The sequence below is a fragment of the Pempheris klunzingeri genome, chromosome 12 (assembly GCF_042242105.1).
Source record: "Pempheris klunzingeri isolate RE-2024b chromosome 12, fPemKlu1.hap1, whole genome shotgun sequence".
Classification (NCBI taxonomy): Eukaryota; Metazoa; Chordata; class Actinopteri; order Acropomatiformes; family Pempheridae; genus Pempheris; species Pempheris klunzingeri.
In genome coordinates this window covers 13,091,754-13,117,173 of record NC_092023.1, presented here as the reverse complement: position 1 = coordinate 13,117,173, position 25,420 = coordinate 13,091,754, and the positions used below count along the sequence as shown (strand labels likewise).

The window sequence follows — 25,420 nt, the reverse complement described above, 5'->3', positions numbered from 1 at the left end:
AAGTACAGACGAACCTGAAATTGTCAAGGGTTGTTCCTCTTATTATTATTATTATTATTCAAGTCACTTTTAAAGGACTCGGGAAAATAGCACTTTTGGTGAATTTCTTTGGATGGACTTTGAAATTTTAATTACTTGTATGCTCATCTTAACTGCATACCTTTTATGAGCTCTGATTGTGTCTGAGCCTGTTTATGGCTTCTGTGTTGTATTCATTGTCACAACAACATATTATTCTGCTTTTTGACCAGGTCGTGGAAAAAGACATTATCTGGTTGAACATAGGAGAAGAATGGGAAGAGCATCAACCAGTTTCACTATAGATTTGCTTACCAGGAACAGGTACAAAATCTTGATTAATTTTGTTCTAAATGTATAAATTAATGTTTGAGTCAAGATACTATAAGAGCACCCACGATTACACTGCAAATAGTCATTTTAATTCCTGTTTCTGCTCTAAGTGGGATACTTTCAATTGATTTACCGTGACTCATTGTGACGAGGATCCCTTCCATGACCACCGGACCTGAGCTGCTGCATTACATGATGACAACCGTGAGCAGCAGCCCGGAGCTTAATGGGACCTGAGATGGCTCTTTCTTAAACATTAGTGTAGCCTGCAGTGGGTTTTCCGCTCAAGGATATTGGCAGTGTACAGGGTCTTCAAGTCTTTTTAATGACTAAAGTACCTTTCACTGAAGCTGACAGTAGTGAAAGCTCACTCTCTCTCTCTCTCTCTCTCTCTCTCTCTCTCTCCCCCTCCCCTGTGTCTCTCTTCCTTCCTCTCTTACTTCCCCTCATTCTGCAGAGTGCAGCCGAACAGAAAGTAGCCTCTTGCCTCTGCTGTCATCGCTGTGGAGGCAGAGGGTTGTCGCTGCAGACGCAGAAGTGCAGAATTCATCAGAGATCTGGAAAGTGTGGAGGAGTGGAGTGAAGTGAAGAGGAGGGGAGAGGAATCCTTTACCCAGTGGGCTTTTCTGCTGCATCCCCCCACTTCATCATGGATCTCTGGAGTAAAAAAGTCCAGGGAATTATTACACAGGTCACCCTGTTACTTTTCAGCTCGTACGGGGCAACAAGAGGAGGTGAGTGCAATGAAATTTTTATTTTGGGTGTCAGTAGAGATGAGATGTTAGGTTGTAGATATGCTGCTGAACACTGATCACTCCACTTTCATCTCAAATGTTTAAAAAAATGCAGGTCTTTTGCTTTCTGCAGCAAGAAAAAAGTGTAGGAGTTACTGAGAGATCATACAGGTATTTTCTCTCTCTTTGTAGAAACTTAGGTTTTAGTTGTGAATCGTCTACTGCAAGTAAGTCTTTTTGAAAAGCATCTGAAATTAGGGATCTCTAACATGCACAGCAATATCTTTTCATTGATTTCTTTCTTCCATGCACCACTCTTCAATAGGGCAGTGGGAGTCAGTGCAGGAAGCATGTGGATGGGGGAAGTGAATCAGAGACCTTTTCCTTTCACTCACTAAACCCTTGCCCTTGAGCAAGGCACTCAAGCTTTAGCTGCTCAGGTGAGCCACACAGGTTCCTGAGGTCTGTGGTTGCACTTTGAAGTATGACGGTGTGACAAGGCATCATTCGTATTGGAGAAGGTCTGCGATTTGATTATTAATTTGTTTATTCTCAGAGTGTTGGATGCTAATTTCATTGTTCACAATGTTCACCTATCTCTGCTCTGCTTAAGTAAAAAAGGAAACTTTAGACTAAAACCGTGTTTTTTCATGTTCTCTTCATCTTAGTCAACTTGATTTTTCTTCTAATTCTCTTTCATGGCAAAATTTTTAATAAGCCCTTGGGAACTTCTTTTCACGCAATGAAAAGTTATTTCTCTCCTTTAAAATATTTCACATTTACACTTTTTCTGCATATTAAACTTTTTTAGATTAGTGGTGATTTGGCACAGCATGAAATATAAGCTGCATCTGTAAATTCTGATTCACTGGCAAGTTGCAGGTTTTTTTAAAGGGAAATGATCCGACAAAGCTTGAGTCATAAAAGCCCACAACATAATTTATGGTCCCTCTGGGATCCAAGTCATATACTGTGTTGATGGAAATGTCAACAGTGGGATCATTATACATCGCAGCTGTTTACGTGTGTCAAACACATATACGGCTAATACAGCTTAATAAAGTAGGTGTCAGAGGGTAAATGTTTATCTATCATGAGGATGATGCTGTATTAACATTCAATCTGAGTCAACATGCCTGGGCAAATAAGATTTGTTAAGCATTTGAAGCAATCACTAAGTGATTCAGTCAGACAGATGAATGGCAGATAATACCATGTCAGTTTTGTATTCCCCTTGACAGACAACAGCTGCTGGAGAGACAAACTGACATTATGGGCTTTGAAACCGTACCATAAAGGAGATTAAGAGATTTCTTTGCCCTGAAGAAAATGGTTTGGACTCAGTTGAGCGCAGGGCAATCAGAAACCATAACCAAAGGAAAAGACAATGCTACTGTCTCTCTCAAATCAATACTTATTGTAACCCTTTTTGACTTCTTTAGAGAGCCGACATACAGTACATCATCCACTTGATAGTCTCCAATGCTAACAATTTTCTCTACATTTTATTTGACTTTGTGTTAAAGCCGAGCCAGTGGCACAAGGCAAAGTCTGACTTGAGCCATTTGTCAGAGGAGGTAAAACCATTGTGAGAGGGCAGATATTCCTGTTTCTGTAGCCACAAGTCACAGTGACCCTTCTGAGCACCGAAGCAGCAGTGTAGTTATTTAGAGGAGGCAGTGGGTAGAGTGGCTGTGACATGATGTTCGAGCCTTCTGCTAGCTAACAGATCTACACTGAGCAACAACCTGTTCATATGGAGTTATTCTGGACAACAGCATCAACTAGAGACCACTTTCACACCGCAATGCAACCCCTCTACAGAATCTTCTAAATGTTGTAGTTCAATAAAAGAAAATGTTTAGATATTGCAACTCTGGATCTGGATTTGTATCAAATTACAATAGACAAGGCTGCTCATTGGTGGGCGGCAACAACTGACAGGAAGTACACAAAAAAATTGGACAAATCTGCACCTCACGCTTCACATCCAATACCAACATTCAGTGTGTTTGACTTTCATGCAGGAAAGGAGGAGTTTGTGTCCCCTAACAGAAATGCAACCCTCCATGCATGGATTTTGTAGGAGGCAATAATTTGGAAAAAAAAACCTTGGACATAAAAAAAAAAAAAAAACCTTCATGATTGAATGCAAATGCAATCATCCAATATTGATACTATTGTATGATGATAGAGTAAATTTTGGCTTTTTACAGTGATGTGATGTTGAGTTTAAGGACATTCAAATTAATCATGTTACTGTAACGTGCCTTTGTAGGATTGTGTGGGAGTTGGCATCCGATTACATGGACTTATTATTCTTAACAAGGGCTCAAGTGATGAAGATCAGCTGGCGTTTTTAGAAAGTGTTCTTTTCTTTAGTAACAAATTAAACATACACAGAACTATGAAATAAATCATAGAAAAAAACTCTGGGCTTTGTTATGAACCATGGAATTGCATAGATAAACCTGCACCAGATAATTAGAGCTGACATTTTACACAAAAACAGCTGGAGAGGAGGAAATCACAAAGCAAAGTCATGTACCATTAATCATGCAGGTGTGGGGAGGGACTGGAGATTGGGAGCATCCTGAAATTTCAAAAGGTGGGAAATTAGTTTTTCAAGCCAGAACTTTCAGCACTCTGCAAAACAATTGTCTTTAATGTTGATAAACAACTGTGAAGCAGAAAAACCACACACATATTCTGCCTTTAGAACGTGTTGATGTCTCTGCATTAGACACAGACCTGGAGAGTCAGGAAGCTAAGAGGCTAATTAAGTGCTGGCAGGAATATCTGTAACCTTCAACTGCAGGTGTGAACAGTTACTGCAATTCATTTGTTGAAACCTCTCCTGGCAGATATGCTGCCTAGTAATAGATTACTGAGCTAAATGGTTTAGTTTCTTATTTAATTATGGTCAACTATGTAATTATCTGCGTGATGTTGCATCTGTTGTATGATATGAAGATTGTCACCATTGTTTTTATCATTTTTCATTTTAAGTTTAATCAGTTTAATAAAATAAATGCTCAATTAATTGTACATTAGATACTCTGGGCATGTCTAAGTTAACTGCATGACTTGAACAGTAAATGTACTGTATGTTTATTTCTTAATTCTAGGAAGACACAAAGCTTTCAGTTTGTTGGTATCTCTCTGGACTAAAGTCACCTAAAACACAGAGCAAATTTGTGCTGTTCTTTTTGAAGCTCGATCAGCACTTGCGACTTCCTTCAGGTCCATTCTGCGGGTATAGCAGACAGCAGCTCAGTAGCAGTTGAGTAGTGGGCTTTGTCTGAGGTCGCCAGGCTCAGAAAATACATTATTGGCTACAAAAAATGCTCCTCATAAAAGTTGTGGTTGTGGAATAACAGAGGAAAGAAGGCTGAGCAGTACTGAACAGGAAACCCAGCAGAAGCTCTGAGCGGAGCAGGTGGAGGGAGGAGATGGTGCTGATATAATCTTTAGAACAATCAGGTAAATTCAGCCAAATGTAAACTGTAAGCATCTTTTTGAAAGGATGCAGGTGCAAACCTACAGTGGTTTAGCTTTGTAAGTCAAGTTCATGTTTAATTTTAACGATTTCTTTTGTTTAACAGATATTGCACTGACCTATTATTGAAGTTCTTTTTATCAATTAATGTATTTTCACATTATTTTTATTTTAATTAACAATCCTGCCAAGTTGAGGCTCATAATCTTACCTCACCTTTATCCACTTACCACCTGAAAAAATCTTAAGGATGGAAAAATAATGCCCATATTTCCAGGGCAGCTCACATGTCCTGAACTGTTGGGCATTCTGTGCAGTCTACCGCTGAATTACTTATTCATGACATCCAATGTGCCTTCGTAAAGTCGAGATATAGGTCAGGTGACGTTAGATCATAAGGTAGAGAGTAACGAGCAGCGATCCCATTTAAGTTTCAGTAACAAAAATTATTTAATTTGAAAAATTAGCAATTGGTTACATTTTCTATTTATCACCACAAGTAGTGGCATTACAGTATCTTCCCACACTGAGGACACACGGAGAGTGCCTCTGAGTCAAAGTGCGCTGCCAGGAGGTCACACACCACTTTTGACACACAGACGCAAGAGACTTTTGGTTGTCTCTCCCTCTCTCTCTGTCTCTGGTGTGGTTGCTCAAGTCCACCGTGGGATTCTTATCTCTTCTATCAACTGCTTTGGAGTCAGTGGAGAGTGTGCTCTAATTGCAGCCTATTGACAGATAGATAATACTGCTGCTCTCCAGACCTGTGGATGTGCCATTGTGTGTGAATGTGCATCGGTGTGTTTTGGTGTGTGCATGTTATGCCATCATCTGCAAGATAAAGAGCGAACAGCTATGTGAACATGATGTGAGGAGAGCAAGGGGATGCTAAGCAGCACTGTGCATGCGTGTGCACACAATACCTACAAATGTGGTTAGTATGCTTATGTGTATACATGTCGTGCTCATATAATGAATGACTCGCCTCTCACAGTCACCAGTCTCTGAGGAGAGCAGTTCTCAAGTTAAATCTAATGTGTCAGTAGGTGGTGCAACCAGAGAGAGAAGAGACAGAGGAGGCCTTGTCTTCTCTCACTTCAGAGTCAGCCCTTTTGTCTCAGAGCTGTCTAGAGGTGAAAATTTTTGTCTGATGATGGATGCTGAGCTGTAGATTCTGGTGTGTTTGCGTAATTCAGCAAGAGACTACGTAAGAGGGGCTGATACAGCGTGCCAAAACGGCCCAGTGCAAACACACTGTTTGAGAAGTGTCACCAAGACCAACAATGTTTTATATTTGGATCTGTGAATAGAAAGTATGACGATTTTGTTACTTCACCACTAAAAGCATTATGACAAATAGGACAGGGATGGTTCAGAGTATTTGGTTGTGTGAGGTACTTATCCCTAGTTGGTGTATTACCTGCAGCCAATTGTGGTAAACACAACCCCAGTTTGGAGAAGCAGGCAGGAGTCAGATGCTAAGCACTGTACTGCTGTGGATGGATTGGGGCAGCAGAAAAACACATTTTAGCCGCCTAAACAAAGGTCACCTAAAAAAACCTGTGCCACTTACAATTGAGTACTGCAAAGAATATGAAAATCAGATTAGAATAAAATAGAATATTTTCACTGTTTTACAGTGCCATGAGACAGCCCTTTCAATGGGGAACTGAAGCTGTTCTCTCTTTCCCTTTGCTCTCTTTAACGCCACCAAACTCGATTCACAAAACATGTAATTGTACCTCACAGAAGTTGCTGTCCAGACTGGTTAGTTTCCATGTGTGGTTTGTTCAGATCCAAACTAAAATGTTAGTTTATTGACTGAGGCAGGGGTAGGACAACGAACTCCCCTGCATTTCAAGACATCAGCATTATCTTGTTGCCTTGTGCCCTGTTGCCTCAAGAGCACCTTGACAGAAAGCACTGTGACAGCAGAGATCTCATCCATGAGAAATCCAGGCTCAAACTTTTACTGCTGGATTCTTCTTGAGCAAAACTCTGAATCCCAGCCAGTTCTGCTCTGCAGCTGTGTGATCTGTTCCCCTTGAGAAAAGGGACAAATCAATAAACTAGCACATTATTACCATCATTCCATTATTATTCACTTGAACATGCATTCTTGCAGAAATCAGTTTGCATCGGATGAAGGACACGCCATCCTGAGGGACTGTTGGGACTGTGTGATTATTAAAGTATAATAAAAGTGCTTTTAATTTTCTTGCCAATCATCCAGATTCTGTCCCACTCTGACTGTGTCTGCACACAGAGAGCAGAGCTCCAAACATCAGTGTTGGTTTAACTCCCTTCAGAAGATTACATTTGCTGTCATTCATACTGTTTTCAACCCCCCTAAAAAATCTGTCCCTGTAATCATGAAGCTTTAATTTGATTTAGTTTAAACTTGCTGTGCTTGAATTAAGTGATTTCATGTCGTGCTCTGCTTCCTGTCAATCACCCCGCATAGGAAGAAATGTCAGTCTCAGCCAGGAAAAAAAAAAGAAACAAAAACTAATCTTGCATTTTGCAGACTTTCTAATGACATTTGTGTCTCCTTCTTTAGGGCTTCAGGTTAATGTCAAGTTTGACTTGACATCACAGAGTTTGTATTTTAAAAATGTTGCCTGTATTGTGAAAATACGCAGAAGCAGGTTATTAATGACAGGGTTGTTTCCTGCTGGACATGTGATTTTCCTCAGATTTGATCATCCAGGTGATCATCAATTATGATGCTTAATTAATTTTGGGTTCATCAGACTGTGTGGTTATTTGTTCATGTGAAATGTCAGTAAATGGCGTTCTTACACTGAAGATGCACCTTTTGGTTTAATAAACTTGATTAATTCTGGAGATGGAGCTGAAGGGCAATTTCTTTACCGCTGATGCTGTCCATTTCAACCAGAATAACAGAACTGAATATTGTAATTTTTTTAATTGAGCGTGGCAGGAACATAAACCTGTGAATATAAACAAATTAGTGTGACTATCGTTGTGCATTTCCCTGAGCGTCGGTGACGGGTGGGATGAGGAAAGTGAGAGGAAGCTGAGGAGGAAACCCTGTCTCGTATTTCTTCTTTAGTGTCATTTATGAAAATGTGCATCAGAGAAGGGAGTCATGAATGCAATCTGAAGGTTACATTATGGCAGCAGTGGCCGTTGGGGTGAATTTGTAGCTGTCAGTCAGGAATCTGGATTTATTAACCCAGGGACAAGCAGTTAAGTGATAAAACTGAGGCATGAAGTCCATCCATCTCAGTTTAACACATTGATATTTGCTGAAGGCCAGTCCCATTGGAGCTCTGGCTCCCTAAACACACACCCATTCATCACTTGGCCCTGTCATCACCCCAGATAACTTGTAGTTGGTCCAAGATTCTGTCAAACTCTGCTAAGGTTGTTGTACTCTGTCACTCTGTATCACAGTGGGTCCTGGTTTGGACTGAATGAAAGCAGTGCTGAATGCAGGCACAGTAGTCAGAAGTGTAAAAGTAAAAAAGCATCCTCCCAGTTGGGTGATGCACGAGACAGTCTACAAGCTACAGGACCTGATACTGGACCTGACCTCTGACCTCCCAATGAAGGATGCAAGTGAAATACAGTTCTAGATGAATCATTATTACACCTGTTGGCCTCCAATGAAAGAGCAGAAGAGACAAAAATAAGAAGTCACAGATGAGGAATATGATAATGATTGTGATGAGATGAAGACAAAGTGGACAAAATGAAATGATAATGTATAAGTAGATGATGAAGGAAATGATTACGAGGAAGGTGATGATAAAGAAGGTGATAAAGATGCTATATAATACTGCAAATCTGACTTTGCATACACTGCCTCTCTTTTGGGTGTTTAAAATGAACTTTATGTGGCTTGAATGGATGCAAATGACAGGTGACGTCCGCCAATAACAGAACCAATGCTGTGCATTCAGAATTCAGCAGACAACTAATCTGTTATTCTGTAGTTGCCAGAATCTACTTCTGAAGCCTCTGGAGGAGTCCTGGGCATAATTCAACAAAACATCTACATACTGGGGCTGTCTCCATATTCCTTTAGACTGTAAATCGCCATCTGTTCCCTCTTACACTCCAGGCTCCCATGAGGGATAATTAGATCAGATGCAGTGTCTTGGTAAATGTGAGTGCAGAGGAAATGTCATTGGTATTAAAGCCTGTACTGACATTGAACACCACAGGACGAAGCTAAAACTTTAAGATGCAACGTAGATAAGGTATTTGACAAGCAATTTAATGACTCTGTTAATGAGATGGAAGAGATAGCAGAGAATGAGGAAAACACACCTGCAGTTCCTCCAGTGCCAGTATTTATGAAACTCCCTCCTCGCCTCATGTTTATGGTACTTGGGTCAGTTACAGAACAGCAGCCCCAAAACTGGCAGGGATTCAATGACAAACCTACAGGTCACAGATGAGAAATTTCATACCCGCTGTGCCCCCAGCAGACTGATCATATTGGTGTATTTTGTCACATTAATCACGACGATCACAATATCATTTCATTTCTTTTTTGCTGTGATTCTCATTCATCTCGGTGTCATGCATAATAAGTACCTACCACACAAAGGAGAAAACACCACAGGATTGTTTGTAAAGATCATGAAATCTGTCAAAGTCCTGACAGCTGTAGCTGTCACTGATACTCACTAATAATCTAGCATAGAAGGGTCCCCTCCCATGCTGCAACACTGAGAAATCTATTTGTCCAAATGAATTCTTCATATCTTGCATATGAGGAAAAAACCATGAAAACAATGACGACAAACCACACACAGTCTGAGCTGGTACAAAGTCTGATCTTCTTGGTAGAGTGATTCAGTGGGACCTAATTTAGTTCAACTTAATATGATGGAAATGCTAAAAAGATTTTTCTAGCAGCTTCATACTATGACACTCCTCCAAAACACTGAACTACACAACTATTTCTAAAAAAAAAAAGAAAAAATTGCCGGTGCCACTGTCATTTCATCCGTGTAAATTTCTTGCAGCTGCACAGAGGGAAATGTTGTTAAATATGCATAAGCTAAGCTTTGCATATTTATCATTATGTTATGCTGAGCTCAAACAAACTGTAACACAAACTACAGCCGCAATCTTGCATAATAGCTTGTACAGCAACAAAGATATAGGCTGTACCTTGGAGAAGTATCATGATTTCTATCAAATCTCATAAACTATGTAGTTGATGTTTTGCATTGTGATGCAGCAAGAAGGCTTCGAATGGCGATTTACTTGCAGTACTTTATTTAAGGTCAGTGAAGCTGATTTTAATGTTTAATGGTCTCATGTTGGTTGGCTGTGGTTTAGGAGTTTGTCCTTCAAACAGAAAGTCTAGGTTCAGTCCTCTGTGTCAGCAGGCCTCCTCTGAAACGTGTTTGTGTGTCACACTGACACTCTGCCAACTCCAGAAGTGCTGATCCGTAGCTTTATCCGTGCACTGATCTACCTGTGAATTATTGCTTTGGGAACCAATAGAGCAACACTGAGGGAGGAGATTTTGATTATCGGTGCAGAACTTTTCAACAGGTGATTGTGCTTCAACATTTCCTCGGGGCAGAGGCTGTAACACGAAGCCATAATGAAGTATGACTGCAGCATCCGTGTTGGCAGTGAAATGAAGTGGTCACGTGTCACTGACCTGCACCTCACACACACTCTCAGACACACACACACGGTTTGTCTTTGATGTTTATGTATAATTTAGGTTACTGCAGTGCTGGTGAAGGCAAAATAAGTGCATGTGGTTGTTGTACAAATCCTGAATGGTACAGGGACCAGCTGGTCAGCATGGACACAGCACCATACTGTTCACTTCAATCCTGAGTGTACGTTCCTCTATTGATGCAATGACTTTTTCTCACTGATGGGGTGAGCGTTGTTTTATTCTGTTTTGACTAAATTCAAGAGCCTGAAGACTTTTTTTCTGTCTTTATATATGAAATGAGAAAAAGTTACCTACTGTGACAAAAAATTATGCTCTTGTATATATGTCATTAATTTGTAGCTACCAGCTATTTTGAAGACATTCTGACAAATAATGTGTTTGATCCAGTGTTTTATGAGTTTAATGTTTTTTTGTTTGTTTTTTTTGAAATTATGAATATTGAACACAAAAACAACAAAAGACAAGCTCTTCCACCAATTCACTAATGGTTTTCTGTTGTGTTTTGTTCCTTTTTATCACTCCACTGGAAAAGCACTGAAATGATTTGTTCAAGGGCACAATGTTGGTTGTATTTTTCCTGCCAGGTCGGCAATTAAAGTGTAGAACTTTCTCTTCATGAGCCAGATTCTGTAACCTTTCCAACACCACAACTGTGGGACTTTCAGTTTTCTGTTTCTGTAGATGGGATGAAAGCTAAAGCTGGCAAATTCAGAGTATAAAGGATTTGCAGGAGAGTGCCACTCGTTTTGTCATAAAAGAGTAAAGTAATGTGTTGATGTCATAAAACAATAGGAGGCAGCATTTCTGGTATAGCTGAGAGTATAATATATTATGAGTGTATAAAGACAATAAAAACCAAAATTTTACTGATGCTTCGAACAAATAAAAAAAGAAATGAAATTGCGATGAAGACTCTTGCCATGCTGCCACAAACTTAAAGACTAGTAAGGAGGCTGAACAGAAATCCCTCACAGCTTGTGCTTCCCAGAGTGCTACTTGTGTTTTTTCAATGCACTTGTCCCAAATTATAGGTGGGTGGGGCAATGCACCTGGGACATGCATCAGTGAGCACCGACAGGAAAGACCTCTAACTTCGCTGCTGCCTACAATTTCTTGCATGGAGTGCAGACACTTGTACAGCGTTAGCATTCTCCACCATACAGAGGGTCAGGCCCTCCCACCAGGGGAGGAGACTACACACAGTTTCTGCTCCGAGCAGAGGCCCGGTGGATTTTTGATCTGTGCTTCACATATGCAGAGGGACATAATGAGGAACTTCAGCTTGTACGTGTTTTTTACTCTTGCGCTTTGGTTTCTCTATGTGGTGTCTGGTGTTTCACATTTTTGCAATGCATTTATCTGTCTGTCTGAAAACAGGAAAGAAAAATCTTTTAAATTCTGCATTTCACATCATGGATAACCTTATATTTCTTTAATGTTCTCAGCAGAATTGTGTGAAAGTTGTATTTTTAACTTTATGCAAGGAAGGAGCAGCAAGATTTTACTTTGTGCTTGCAGGATGAACAGGTTGTCCCCTTAAGAAGACAGTACAGTCTGTACAACAGTTCATTACATTACCAATGTAATTTCTACTCTTCTTGTGTCGGTATGGTGTCAGGAACTCTAAAAGCAATAGGTGCACAGTGCAGTCTAATACAATATTCAGCCTAAAGAGTGAATGATTTGACCCAATTCAACAATGGAGGTGTTGGTTCCCTCTATATTATCAATTGTGCTTTACAGTTGTTATTGTGGTGCATTGAAATAGCCAGTATTGTCCACACTCTTTGTGTTCCACATATAGCCATGCCTACACATACACGGTTTTTAGAAAAATACCACATTGTATGATAAGTTTTTATAAATAAAGCTTAATATAGGCTACTTCCCAAACAGCTTGTGTATTGAATACATACTGTGTATTTTACACAAACATATTGAGTTACTCACTGACATTTTCTGAATGGATAAGCTTCAGAAATGTAGTCACAAAAAATAGCACTTGTGCCGGGTGCATTCATGACTGGCAGATGAAGCGCTGGAAACGTTGTTTTTCAGCATCCAGGCTGGATGTGCAGATCCTCACAGCTCAGTAGCTGTTTGACAGACAGGCTCCAGCAAGAGAGGCATGCTGGGAGGAAGACAGACAGGTCAGAGCAGAAAACACGGGCCAGTTTGATGAAATACGGCTCCACAAATTAGTGTCTCGTCATTGTCGACCAACTGATGTCCCAGAAGTCCTCAGTCAGAGTTGTGCAGAAAACTTTTCTCTGACTAAGAAGTTTTCTCTTTATTAATTCTCGCATCTCAGGCAAAACAAGTCGCTACTCTGCTACCCTTCTGTTTTCACCACATCACTGCACAAGACATATCTAATCTCCTGGGAATAAGCAGGTCTTGAGGAGCGGGAAGAAACGTTCACTGCTTATATCGGTCATTGTTTTTCTACCCATGGCAGTGCCTACACAGCTTTTATTATCTCAATTAAAGATCCTTGTATTATTTTTACTATTATTTCTTAGGTACTGCAGTAGCTGGACATTCTCCAATATCTCTCTCAAAGCAAGGGAGGAGTGGTTCACTCAGAGTACTCACAGGCACTCACAATGTCACTCTGGATCAAAATGACATCTAACCAAAATAGTAAAATGTAAATGTACATTGCATGCACTATTTATGCCGCTCTCTCATCCTCGTTTCATTCCTACGTTACATTTAAACATTAATGAGTGCATTAGTGGCAGGGAAAATGCATACATTTCATTACTGTATACCTCAGATTTCAAAGCTTCCTCTTAGATCAAGATATACAAATTGAATTGGAAGATAAGAGCAGCTTTGGCTCTTTGTGGTCAAACTGTGGATTGAGGTTGTGCAGGTTTGCGAAAAGATCACAGTGATTTATAGTTCATGTTTGAGGGCGCAAGCGGGACTGAGCTCAGAGATGCATGGCTTAATGGTAACATCGCTGTGAGAGTCCGGGCCCTTAAAAGAGCTCTGAACCTGTAATTCTCCTGATTGCTGTTGTTGCTGAAGTGGGGGGCGATGCTCGTCAGCTTGATTTAATCGTGAATGTTGTGGATACGGTGGTATTTCAGGTAAAGTATATGCTATAGATGGAGATATAGGTGGATGCCTTAGGATAGTGGTGAAGCTCACTCTGCTGGATAAATAATGATTACATGTCATGGATGTGCAGGACACTGAGAGTCCTAAGAGGTTTTCAATTTATAGTGCTCTCAAGCTCACAGAGCTCTCAATGTGAGAGCTGACAAGGTGGGAAAGACTGATGATACACAATATCTATGTTGCTGTCGAGACTGTGAATGTGAATAACTACTATATTGAGGTATGTTTTAAAATATCTAAAGTCAGAGAAAGAACTTAATGGAACGAGTTTCACAGTGGACAATGTGGTTTCTGTTGGACGGAAGCAACGACAAGACAAAGAGACTAGCTATAAGAAACAAGCAGAACTAACCACAGTTAAGACAGCTCACATTGTTACTTTGTGTTTAAGGCTGTCAAATGAAGCGTGCATGCGTTTGTCACACACACATTGTGATCAATACTTTAGTGATCAGTTTGATGTGTTTAGAGCTCCAGTGTGTGACTCGGTGACAGCTGATGGAGCTGCAGAGTGATGACTCTGGATGAAAAATGCATCAATTATCGTGTTTCAGAGAAAGACGTGCAGAGTTCCTTTTCATGATCCTGTGCAGCTGATTGATAACATTTATCAAATCCTAAATTGATATAGTTTCTGATGAGTGATGATTTGCCTGCTGCAGTCATCTCTAATACAATTCAGTCGAGTTAGCAGAGTTATCACTTCTGCTAGCTGCTATTTCTCACTGGAACGTGTGTCAAGTTAGGTAGGCAGCTGACAGATTTCTATCAAAGGTGGCATGTGGAGAAAAAAAAGAAAAAGTTTTGGGAGACATACAAATTCACTCCTAAACATTCATTTCTCTGGCTTCCAGCAAGTTAATTTTTTCTAAGTACTGAAAATGTCCAAATACATTTCCACTCTAAACACTAAATTAATTGAGTTTAAAAAGGCCAGTTCTCTTTAATATGTTAGAAGTAAATGTTCTTTATACCTAAAACTGTTAAAAGTCTCATGCTTCATCTCAGAACATTTAGTATTGAGACACTGAAAGAAAGTCCTCAGCAGAGCCCCCAGGACTGGCAGAAAGATGTGGTATTTCACAGGATTTCCGTCTCCATATTCAGGGTCAGTTTATCCGTTGGGAGTCCAGCTTTTACTCAACATTTATTTCTACTCCCTGCTGATGTATCAAGGGATTTTGCACTTCGCTGGTTTCGGTCAGCAACCCAAACTCAAGTGAGGAAAATTAGTTTTGTGTTTTGTAAGTCCATCTATTTTCAATCTCCCTGATGATTTCACTCCTCCTGTTGTAGTCTCGTGATGCAAAATTTAAGGTTAATGTACAATTTCACAACCAAAGGATGCAAAGGATTAGAAACGAATAAAAATTTGGATGTTAAGAGGTTGATACAGATGCATCAGATGCCACCGTTATTCATGAGAAACAATAGGAAAAGATTTATTCTTGAACAATGGTTGTCATAAGCGCAGAGACTTTGAATTCAAAATCAAACACACACCCAGTGTAAGATTCAAACTTTAAAATATGTTTCTCCTCATTCACTCACTTTCATTTTCTGTAGACAGCCTGGGAAAACCTTTCAAGTATCGACTTGGTATACAATCTAATATTCTTTTTAGTATCCAGAGTTGTTTCTGGTTACCAACCACCAACAGTATGCTTTTATTTGGAGATTAAGTGCCCAGATGTTGACTTGGAGCATTCAGAGCTGGATACTAACATATTAAATCTATAGACTCAGAACTGCATGTGTGTACTGAACTGAATTTTACTTTACTTTTTAATCCTTCAAACATTGATACTATGTTGGGATTTTACAGGCTATGACCATATAAATATTAGCGAGTATTGCTAAGTTATTGTAGCATGAAATGATTATGTAGCATCACACAAAGAAAACACAACAATGAGCAAAAGCCAGATAAAATCAAAGTCCCATGAAAGAGAGACCAAAGTCAAACTCTCTGTGCAAGTTCCCTTGACAGGCAGAATTCCACTATCAAGGAAGCAAGGCCAAGTCTGATTAAATCTCGACTACACAAGGTAAAGACAGCTCAAGATCCTTCATTAATATAATCTCACCAAGATAATACATCTCAGGTCTCCGAGATATTTGGCTCTCAGCGATAGAGGAAACATCCATTAACAGAGGGGGGATTCAGGTGAAAGTCCATCAGGTCACGTAAGTTTGTGTGTTAGAAAGAAGTTGAAAAGTAGAACAACTGAACCAATTTAGGTAATTAGATCAAACATGACTGGTCATAAATGTATACATATCTGTATGTATGAGCTGACTAACTGACTTTTCACATGTGTGGCGTGTGAGTGTTCATGGACATTCGGGTACCAGGAGTAAAGCTAATGTTTACACGTATGCAGCTGCATCTGTGAGTAAATGTGTATTTTGTTACACGTCTATAAGCGTATATGTTGTGAAAAGCCTCCTCTGACATTGCTGATGCACTCCAGTGGCCATATTGTCTAATTAATATATTTGCCCTGTCAGGGTTGGAACCAAAAGTCTTATATATATCCAGACAAAAAGCTGCTTACACAAGACTGATATAAGGCCTAATAAGTGAGAATTAGGCTTCATTAGACATTCACGTTTTCAGCAGAGGGCGTTCTTATTGTGACACGACTGAGGGTGCGAAGAACTACTGTGGTAACTTTAAAATAATCTCTTCCTTCTGTTCTGTGATTCACAGAGCCGTGTCACAGTCCACTGGTATCCAATCTGCCGCCATTGTCCTTCAGAAGCTCCTCACAGTTGTCTGGCAGTCATGGGCCAGGCTTTGCTAAGCTGAACCGGAGAGAAGGTGAGTAACAGTAACTGTTGCAAACCATATCAGTAATGTTTTTTGGTTAATAAATCTGTATGGAGGGGTGTACAACACAAACGAGTACATTATATATGATAGGGAACTCGTACTGCTCCACTAAGTAATGTTGATCAGGGTGATGGTAGGATTGTAGGAATAAACTGCAGGAGTTAACATAGCTAGCAGGCTAACAACAGCAGTCCACAAACTTGTTAAGTATACAGCTTCTTATCCCACATTTTGCTGTCATCAACTTCTGTCACTATCTTGACACCGACTGCAGGCAAGCATCCTCTTTCCTGATGTTTTTATTATTTTGCTGTACAGTTATAAAACAAGACTATAAACAAACAATATTTCCTGAATGAGAGGATTCTCAATCTGGCCCGAAGTTCAGCCTTATCGAACTGCAACCCACATACACTCACGACCCTCACCAGCCACTGAAATCACGGTGTAGACATGGTTTCCAGCAAACAGACTTAGACATGCAGACTTAGATAACGTCACTGTACCTTCCCAACATAAAACAGAAACACAGAAACAAAGAAGTACAGACATTCATCTCAGGATATGGTTGACCAGACCTTTAAGACAAATAACTCAGTTACAAATCTCCAATGGGACGCTCATGTCACACAATATACTGAAGGTGAGGTTTTCTAGATTAAGGTAAATTAATCAGAATCAGCTTTATTTGCCAAGTATGTAAATACATACAATGAATTTTTCTTTGTTTTTTTTCACTCCTCTCATGGACTTAAAGATAAATTGACAGCAAACGAAATAACAAACATTTAACTTGAATCGTTATATTTAGCTGATCATTAAGGAACTGTTACTATTATAAGAAACAGGCATCCCCTCAGGCCTGGGACATATCAGTTAGTCCACAGTGTGATCTTATTCTTTCTTCCTTTCAGCCATGCTCCCCACTATTCACATATAAAATTTATCAGTTTAACATCAATAACTTATCACTGCCTTCTTGTGTTCTTTTCCTGTTTTTTTTTTTTATTTTACCCTCACTGTTTTAGCCAGTTGTGTAGATAAAATAAGCTGTAAAAGCTCCCCTCTGCTAGTGCAACAATACTGCTCACTTCATGCACTTCATTTCCCTGCAGAGCACACAACACACAACATCAAAGTCCAGTGTCAGACACCTCTGGGTGAATGACTGACTGACAGACAGACAGACAGTGGTTATTTCCTCCTGTCTGCTATGTTTTATGTAAATATGCAAATGTTTTAGATAAGTGTATGATCCACTTTGTAAAAGGTTGGCTTTCGCCAGAATGAGAGACAAAAAAGTTAAAGAAAAAAAAATGTAGATCCCAGGGGCTTTGGGGAATTATAGCTCTGTTAGTGGCGCTTTCTGGCAGCAACACTTGGCTGATTTAAACTCGTAGCAGAGACAAGAATCGGATGGAAGCGCTATGATGTCTTTGTCTCTCACACAACAGAGGATCTGAATGTTTTCCACCACCTGCGAGACTGCAGGAAGCACAGCCTGGAGGTTGCTATTTCCTTGGTGTGTTTGATGGCAAAAGCTGTGAGCAAACACACCCGCTGTGTTCCTTCAGTCAGCCTGCTCTATCAGTTTACCGAATGGAGTTAGATCTGCGTTAAAGAGGATCAGGTGCTTCTAAAGTATGATCAGACGCATCTGAATGGCAAAACATAAGTTATTTATCTGCACAGAAGTAAAAGACAGAGGCAAAGACATGAAGACAATGAAAGCGGAAACTGAGCAGAAGGACAGTGAAGAAGTGGTCTGGTTTTTGTAAATGTTTCTATATGGTAGCCAAAGAGAGAAGACAAAGAAGCTGGCCAGGTAGTTAGAAAAGTGAGTTCCTGCATTCTAATGTGTATACAGTATATTAAAGGTGCATCTTATTTGCACACAAAGTGTGATATAGGTATTAAATGTGCATACAGTACAGATGATAAATAAAACCAGCACAACCAAACTGATCTTCTGTTTCATATTGGTGAGGGTTTCAAATCATCAGCTCATGTAATTCCTCGTCAAGGATGTCTTGCTGACAATACACCTATTAATTCTAAACCACAGATTTTGAATAGAATTAGACTTAAAAACTGAATAACACTGATCAATAAATCTAATTCAGTTCTGACAGCAACAACATCTTTGAAAGAAGCCACAATATAACAAAATGCATCAATGTAAACAAAAAAATACTGCTTAATTCCCGAATCTCTGCTGTTCCCTGTAGAAATCATTGAATAAATTAAAAACCCTGCTCGTTTTCACCTCCTCAAGCTCCTTCTAGCGCTTCTCACCCTCTATAGGGATTCTCAGAGGAGCTTCCTCATTCAGAGTTAATTTACCAGCAAAATGAGCAGAGACTGGAAGCATCACACAGCTCTGTTTAAGGGAAACACTGAGCTGTTGCTTTCTCCAAACACTTGTAGTGCAGTAGTCTTAACTCATGAAAGAGCATTGTTACTAATGCAAATTTTACTCTTTAAATTCCTCAGCTGGTTATCAGCCACATCCTTGATCAATCATTGATTAATCCCTAAAAGCTTACTGTGAAATACAAAATAGAGTTTTGTAACATTATGAAAGCTCTCTATAAACAAGGGATGGGCTATTTTCATGGAATTTTATTAAAGTAAATGGCTTGAATTCTAAATGAAAGCCTCTGTGTGTAGGATTTTAAAGTGTACAACTTTTGCACCTCCTAGTTAAACTTTGTGGAAGCCACTGTGGCCCGAATCTCACTCAGGGACACTGAACGTCAGTGGGTTGAAGGCAACACATAGACAGCAACAGGACTGCCTCAAACTTTTCCACTACCACCTGCTGACATCAGAGTAATTTTAAAAATGCCATAATCACACATAAACTGTGATTATAGTGCCTTTTGTTAAATTGAAATGTAATAGATCAAAATTGTTGTTATTCGGAGGACATAAATTGGATGAGACTAAACAAAGCCTAATCCTTTCTTGTCCCAATGAAAAGTGCCACAAACCATGGCTATGAAGTAAATAAGTAGTCACATATACTCTCAAGTTTACCGTTGTGAATGTTGTTTTTATTGTCTGTAAATAAATACTTGATCAAAAGAATCCTTAATGATTAATAATGATCAAATTAGGACGACACTATTTCGGCAAAAAGGTCCAACTGCAGACTTCCCTCATCAGACCCCTCCCCAGATTTCAATCCTCAGGCCCCTCTGCAGCTTTTATACTATACTTGGGCGCAGCCTTGACATTGGGTTCAAAACACAAATCTCTTGTAGTGCTGTAGCAAGTCATCCAAGCTGGGAACCAAAACTACAATATCTGCCTTTGGGAGGGGACGTGACTCCTCTGATAGTTATGAGGTGCTGGCTCCAAATGACTTGGGCTGTGTGACAGTAAGAACAAAAAACAGACATCTCTAATATACTTTTTTGAGGAAATTTAGAAAATTTTCAATTTCAGGGTTGAAGCCAGCACCAAGTCTTTTTTTTTTTCCTCTTGAAGGCTCAAACTCTACTGATAACCAAGTTGCTCAGCTGGCAGAGAGCCCAGTCCAAAAAGTTCTTTTTAAAATAGTTTTGGTACATCAGTATTTTTTCTACAATGTATGGTTGTCACTACAAAAAGGATAGTAGAGACAAAAGGATGACACTTGATAAGGTCTGTGGCTGTCATTAATAATTAGAGATTTGTCTTCAAAGTCACCCACAACTGAACAGTCTTCTTTTTCAAATGTGGAGAAAAGTTTTGTTAAAACTAGAAAAACATGAAAACACACGTATTATAACAATACAAAAACATTTTATGTGGACTTTTTCTGTGCTTCTACCTTAACGAGGACTATTTCTGGAAAGTGAGGACATTTTGTCCCCTCCTTGGTCTTTTCTTTGAAGGTTAAGATTTGGTTTTGGGGTCAGTTCATTGTTTTCCCTTGACTACCTTGACTCTCCTCCACCTCAAACCTTGTGGAAAGGGGAGGGTAATGGCAGCGCTAATGTTATGTTATGTGATCATTGGGATAGGATCCAGAGATGCCCCAAGGATGAGATGGTTGGGGTTAGACATGAAAGTAGAATTGTTTAACAAAGGTGGAGAGACTAAGGGTTGGCACACACATGTGATAGGATGCTCAGAAAATGCTTCTGGGCTTCTCTTCTAAACAGAGATTGTTAAAGTGCCCTTCAAAGACGACCTTAACAAATTACATCCATTCATGTTTACTTGCTTAGTGTCACAAACTGTCAATCAGCAAAATGTAAAACCAAGGGCAGGATGTGACCATTTGCATGCTTGTACACATATACATGCACATCACATCACATCTCTGTATAAAACACAAAGAAAATAGGAACCCACTCGTAAAACCTGTACAGTAAAATCCATCCATATGGTGTTCAGCCTGCAAAATGTCCCTTTGGTATGACTCAGCTACTTTCACTTGTGCACACAAACACACACACACACCTTTTGCATTTAAATAATTTAACATGTCTTCATCTTGTGGTCCTCTGCCCTTGTACTCAGACTATATGAGGGTCTGCAATGAACTGGTTACTTTAATACTGCACAAGGCTTGCGGTGTTGACCATGAATGCCTCGGCTGTAGGTTATTTGATTTGCAGAGCAGTCTTAGAGATTAAACTCTTTTGATTGCTCAAAATTAAATATCAAAGAAAGAAGTTGATAAAGCACCAGTGCTCAGGTCTTTTGAAGTGTTGAAAGGCTTGTGTCTGATACCATGAGTGAGAAATTAGTTTAGTAACATTTGTCTTCTTCTAACAACTAAAAACTGTATCTCTCTGAAGATTTTTTTATTCTTGGTAATAGTGACTAAATGTTTCAGTGGTGTAGATGTTTAATGTAAATGAGTCTTTGTTGATATGTTTTAATAGATTTTATTATCCTCTGAGAACAGTGTCCTGTAGTTAATGCTATTATCAGTGTTCTATGTATGATTTTTAATATGGAGAAATAACAGTCGGCCCTGAATTCTTTGGATGATACAAATGCACAGTATTTTCTCTCTCCCTCCCCTCTCCAGGAGCTGGAGGTTGGTCTCCTCTGACTTCAGACAGATATCAGTGGTTGGAGGTCGACCTGGGTGGGCGGACACAAATCACTGCTGTTGCCACCCAAGGCCGCTATGGCAGCTCTGATTGGCTGACGGACTACCTACTGATGTTCAGCGACACAGGACACAACTGGAAACATTATCGTCAGGAAGACAGCATAGGGGTGAGTGCTTTGTGATATGACTACACCAAGAGCTGTGTAGGTTATGCAGTGAAGGGCTGTAGGACAGGCTTATCAATGCAAGGAAAAAAGTCTGTCTGCAACTATATCATCAAAACAGGACCAGCAGAGACATCCGACCTTTTTCACTGCAGACATTTTGACATGTCACAGTAGGGAACGCACAGCCGTGCCTAATAAAGTCAACAATAGCTCCGTTCCATTCATGTGTCCCAGTGAGCCAACATGCACAATACTAGGACCTCGAAACTAAAGCATCTGAATGGAATTCAGCCGTCATTCATCATCTATCTTTCTTATAATGTACAGTATGATATGTGCTGATGTTTGACATTCTCATATATTGACAAATTGTTAAATTCCGACTAGCAAAGGCTCTGTAAGGAACTAGCAAATAGTAAAGGAAAAGGTTTTCAAAACAGCTTCATTAAAAGGGCTGAAGAATCATCCTGCAGCAGCATGAAGCATAATGAGAACTATACCACTAGTACAGCTTTCCAAGAGTCTGCTGTTCATTACCAGCCACTTAGGTTTATCAAATGTGCCACCCCATGAACTAAGAAAAAGATCGGCTCAGCACAGCACTCAAGCAGCACAATCATTGAAAAATCTGGTTTCACTTACCTTTCCTGACAATCTCCGGACTGTGCCTCGCCAAAAATCCAAGCTGTATCTCAAGGAAAACCCTCCAATTTATTCAAATTTACCACATCCAAAGGAATTAGCATCTCATTTATTCATGCAATTCTTTTAAATTTTTAACTTTCCTTACCTTGGGGCTCCCTCACCGTGGTAACCACATTACCATTTCCACTGTTTTCAGATTTGAATGTGTGGACAATAAGGTCAGGGCTTTTTCACACATGAGGGACAGGAACACAGATACACACAGATGTGTTCTCACCCAATGGAAATACTTGGTTTAGGTGAAGGGTGGCACCTGGGTAGAGCGTCCAGACAGAGGAGGAGGACTCACTCGTAATGACGATTGTTTTTGCGTTGATATCGATACTAAATGTATTTGGATGTGTCCACAGTATCAGTAATGATAAGCAATATGTAGGCAGGCAGAAAAGAGTATGAAGCAACTTCACTTGCGCAACGTAATCAACATCGTTAACATACTTGCTATGAATTTTGGACATTCATGCATTGGACATCACATGGATTTTGAACTACGGACCTGGCAAAGTTTGGGTGAAGTCCAGTTAATGTCCAGTCCAACTGATTTGGACATTTTGTTCACACATACAGCTCCTCCAGGTAATGTTTGGATAAGGTCAGGGTTGCAGTGCATGTGTGAAAGGGGCTTAAGATAATACTCTACAGTGGTGTGAAAAAGTATTTGCCCCCTTACAGATTTCTTCTGTTTTTGCTTTATTGTCACACTTACATGTTTCAGATCATCAAACCAATTTTAATATCAGACATAGATGACCTGAGTAAACACAAAAAGCAGTTTTGGCAGTAATCAGGCCTGGGTGTGGCTAGTGAAATTGAACTCAGCTTTCAAAAATGTGGTTAATCACAGTTAGTTCATGATTTAACAAGGAGGGGGCAATTACTTTTCACATAGGGCCAGGTTGGTTTGGATAGCTTTTTTCCCTTAATAAATGAAATCATCATTTAAAAAATGCTTTTTACAGAAGAAATCTGTGAGGGGGCAAATAATTTTTCACACCACTGTAGGTACATGCATTACCTCGCAGCTCCTAGTGTAGACAGAAAACTCTCCCTATTACAGCGATGCTGTGGCAAACTGCTTCAATTTAATGTTGATGAGACATAAGACTCTCACAGCGAGGGTTAAACTAATGTCAGGCTAAAACTCCTTCAGACAGAGAACAGAGAAGGGCTTCTCTAGGCTTAAAAGCTTGTTGATTTCACACTCAGCATAAATCAGGATAAATCCGCAGCATGTCTCAAAAGTCCTTCTAAAGCTCCACATATTAGTCAGCCCAGTTTATTATGGCTTTCGGGGAACAGAATCGAATGCTGAGCTGCTTCATCAGTCACAATTCCTCCAGGACCCCTCTTTCTTTTAAGCTTAGAGGGCAGAGTTTGCGAGGCGGAGTAATCTCTCGTTCTCTAATTTTCTCCCCCTCTCTCATCTTCTCTCCTCTTGCTCTCTTCACGTTCACTGCTAAGGTGTAAAAGAGCAGATGGTGTTGGGAATAGATTCTCTCCTAATCAGGGAATACTGCATCCTTAAGTGTTAATGGAGGCAGAGGGAGTGGAAGTACATCGACGCAGATCCCATTAATGAGCTCTTTGTGGCAAAAGTAATAAAAACTAGAAACTGAAACTGAAACCACATTTTCTGACCAAGTTAAACCAATGTTGTTGACAAAATTGTCTTTTTAATCATTTAAAACTGGTTCAATACAGATGCATAAACAGTTAGTGCTTTAAATAGTGGAGTTAGTGGAGTACTATTAGGTTAAAAAACAATAAAAAATATATTTCTCCTACTTTGGTACGAGTTACTGAAGACTTCTGTCATCTCAAGTATTGCTACTGCATGACTTTCTGACATCGCCCCTCTTTTACTCTAAAATCCCCTTTAACCGGACCTTATAGTGGGAAATTCTCTCCCCTGCCTGGCTCTCAGACTTCCCCTCAAACCTCTGCGCTCTGTTTTACTCTCCTTCTCTCTCTCTCTCTCTGTAATCAAAGTCTCCCTTTGGAGGATTTTTTTACCCCTACTCGGGTCATATTTCAGAAGCCAATGCCTCAACTAAATGAGTTGCTGTTCTCCTCTGCCTCCTCAGCAGGAAAACGATCATTTGTGGAGGTTAGGACTCTGTTTTCTGACAGGCTCAGCTGTTCAAAGCCGTGAGAAAGGTGTCCCACAGATGAGAATTTACTCAGACAAGTTAATATTTCAGAGGAGGTGTCACAGCAGCACAGTATTCACACTACCTATGCAACAATAGGTCTCCCTCCTCTAAAGAAATCAAATCTAATTTGATTTGATTTGATTTCAGCCTCATTTAAGATCACAACATCAGATAGAAATTTCAATGTCATAAATGTTGATCCTGTGAAGAAACTCTCATATCTTGCCCACCTCCGTAGGGAGGCCAGAGGTCAGGATCAGCTACAGAGCAGCAGCCTAGAGCCAAAAAGGATTCAGCGGTTTGTTCAAGGGCATTTCAGCTGGGACCGTGTCCTCCATTTGAAGAAGGACATTACTCGCTAAGCCATCCTGCAGCCCCTTTACTTCCCAACTGTGCTGTAATTCTGCTTATACTTATAGGCTAAGTTTAGAGTATATGCACATAACTTAAAAACTAATGTAGTGATCAGAGCTGGTAAACAGAATGCAGTTTTTAAGTGAAATACATAAATGGCAAGGGGCCTACAGAGAAGAAAATCGGACAAAAATCAGAAGCAGAGCTAACTGAGGATGAGGAGACACAAAGATTCAGACTGGGGCACAATCAAACAAAGCATTGTTTACTTATGTAACACTCTAGAACATCTATTGTAAACCATTATGAAAACAAGAAGTACTGCCTACAAATAAAAGGGAACGCAGACTGAAAGTAGAGAAAACTAAAATGTTTTATGAGTTAATAACAGGGCTTAAGATCAAACTGAACTTGAAGCTTAAAGGTAAAAAAGAGCGTTCAAGGATCACAGAGGTTAATAAATGTTATCCTCCATGGACCAAGTGTTTACCAAAGGCTCTAAAACACATAAAACTACAACTAGTGCTTCACAAATCTAATTTTCTACCTGATTGAGAAACCATTTACCAGTAGCGCCGCCCTATCTCCACAATATTCCCTTCATTAAGTGTAAAATCAAACGCATCACTTCTCGCAGAAGCCTTGGGGATTGCACGTCAACTTAAAAAAAAAAGATGAAAGAACATGTTCACTTATTTATTACAAGGCTTGACTACAATAAAGATCTAGAGAGGGAAATTTCACAGTGATTTTTGT

At 39.8% G+C, this 25,420-nt stretch overlaps 1 protein-coding gene across 1 annotated transcript in view; it reads left to right on the top strand.

Moving 5' to 3' along the window:
• The first annotated feature begins 1,000 nt into the window (after positions 1–1,000).
• Positions 1,001–25,420, top strand: part of LOC139210506 (contactin-associated protein-like 4) — a 58,226-nt gene continuing 33,806 nt past the window's right edge. Inside the window, exons 1-3 of the mRNA XM_070840508.1 lie at positions 1,001–1,085; positions 16,107–16,217; positions 21,259–21,452. Coding sequence (XP_070696609.1) covers positions 1,001–1,085; positions 16,107–16,217; positions 21,259–21,452 — 390 coding nt within the window. The remainder of the gene's footprint in view (positions 1,086–16,106; positions 16,218–21,258; positions 21,453–25,420) is intronic.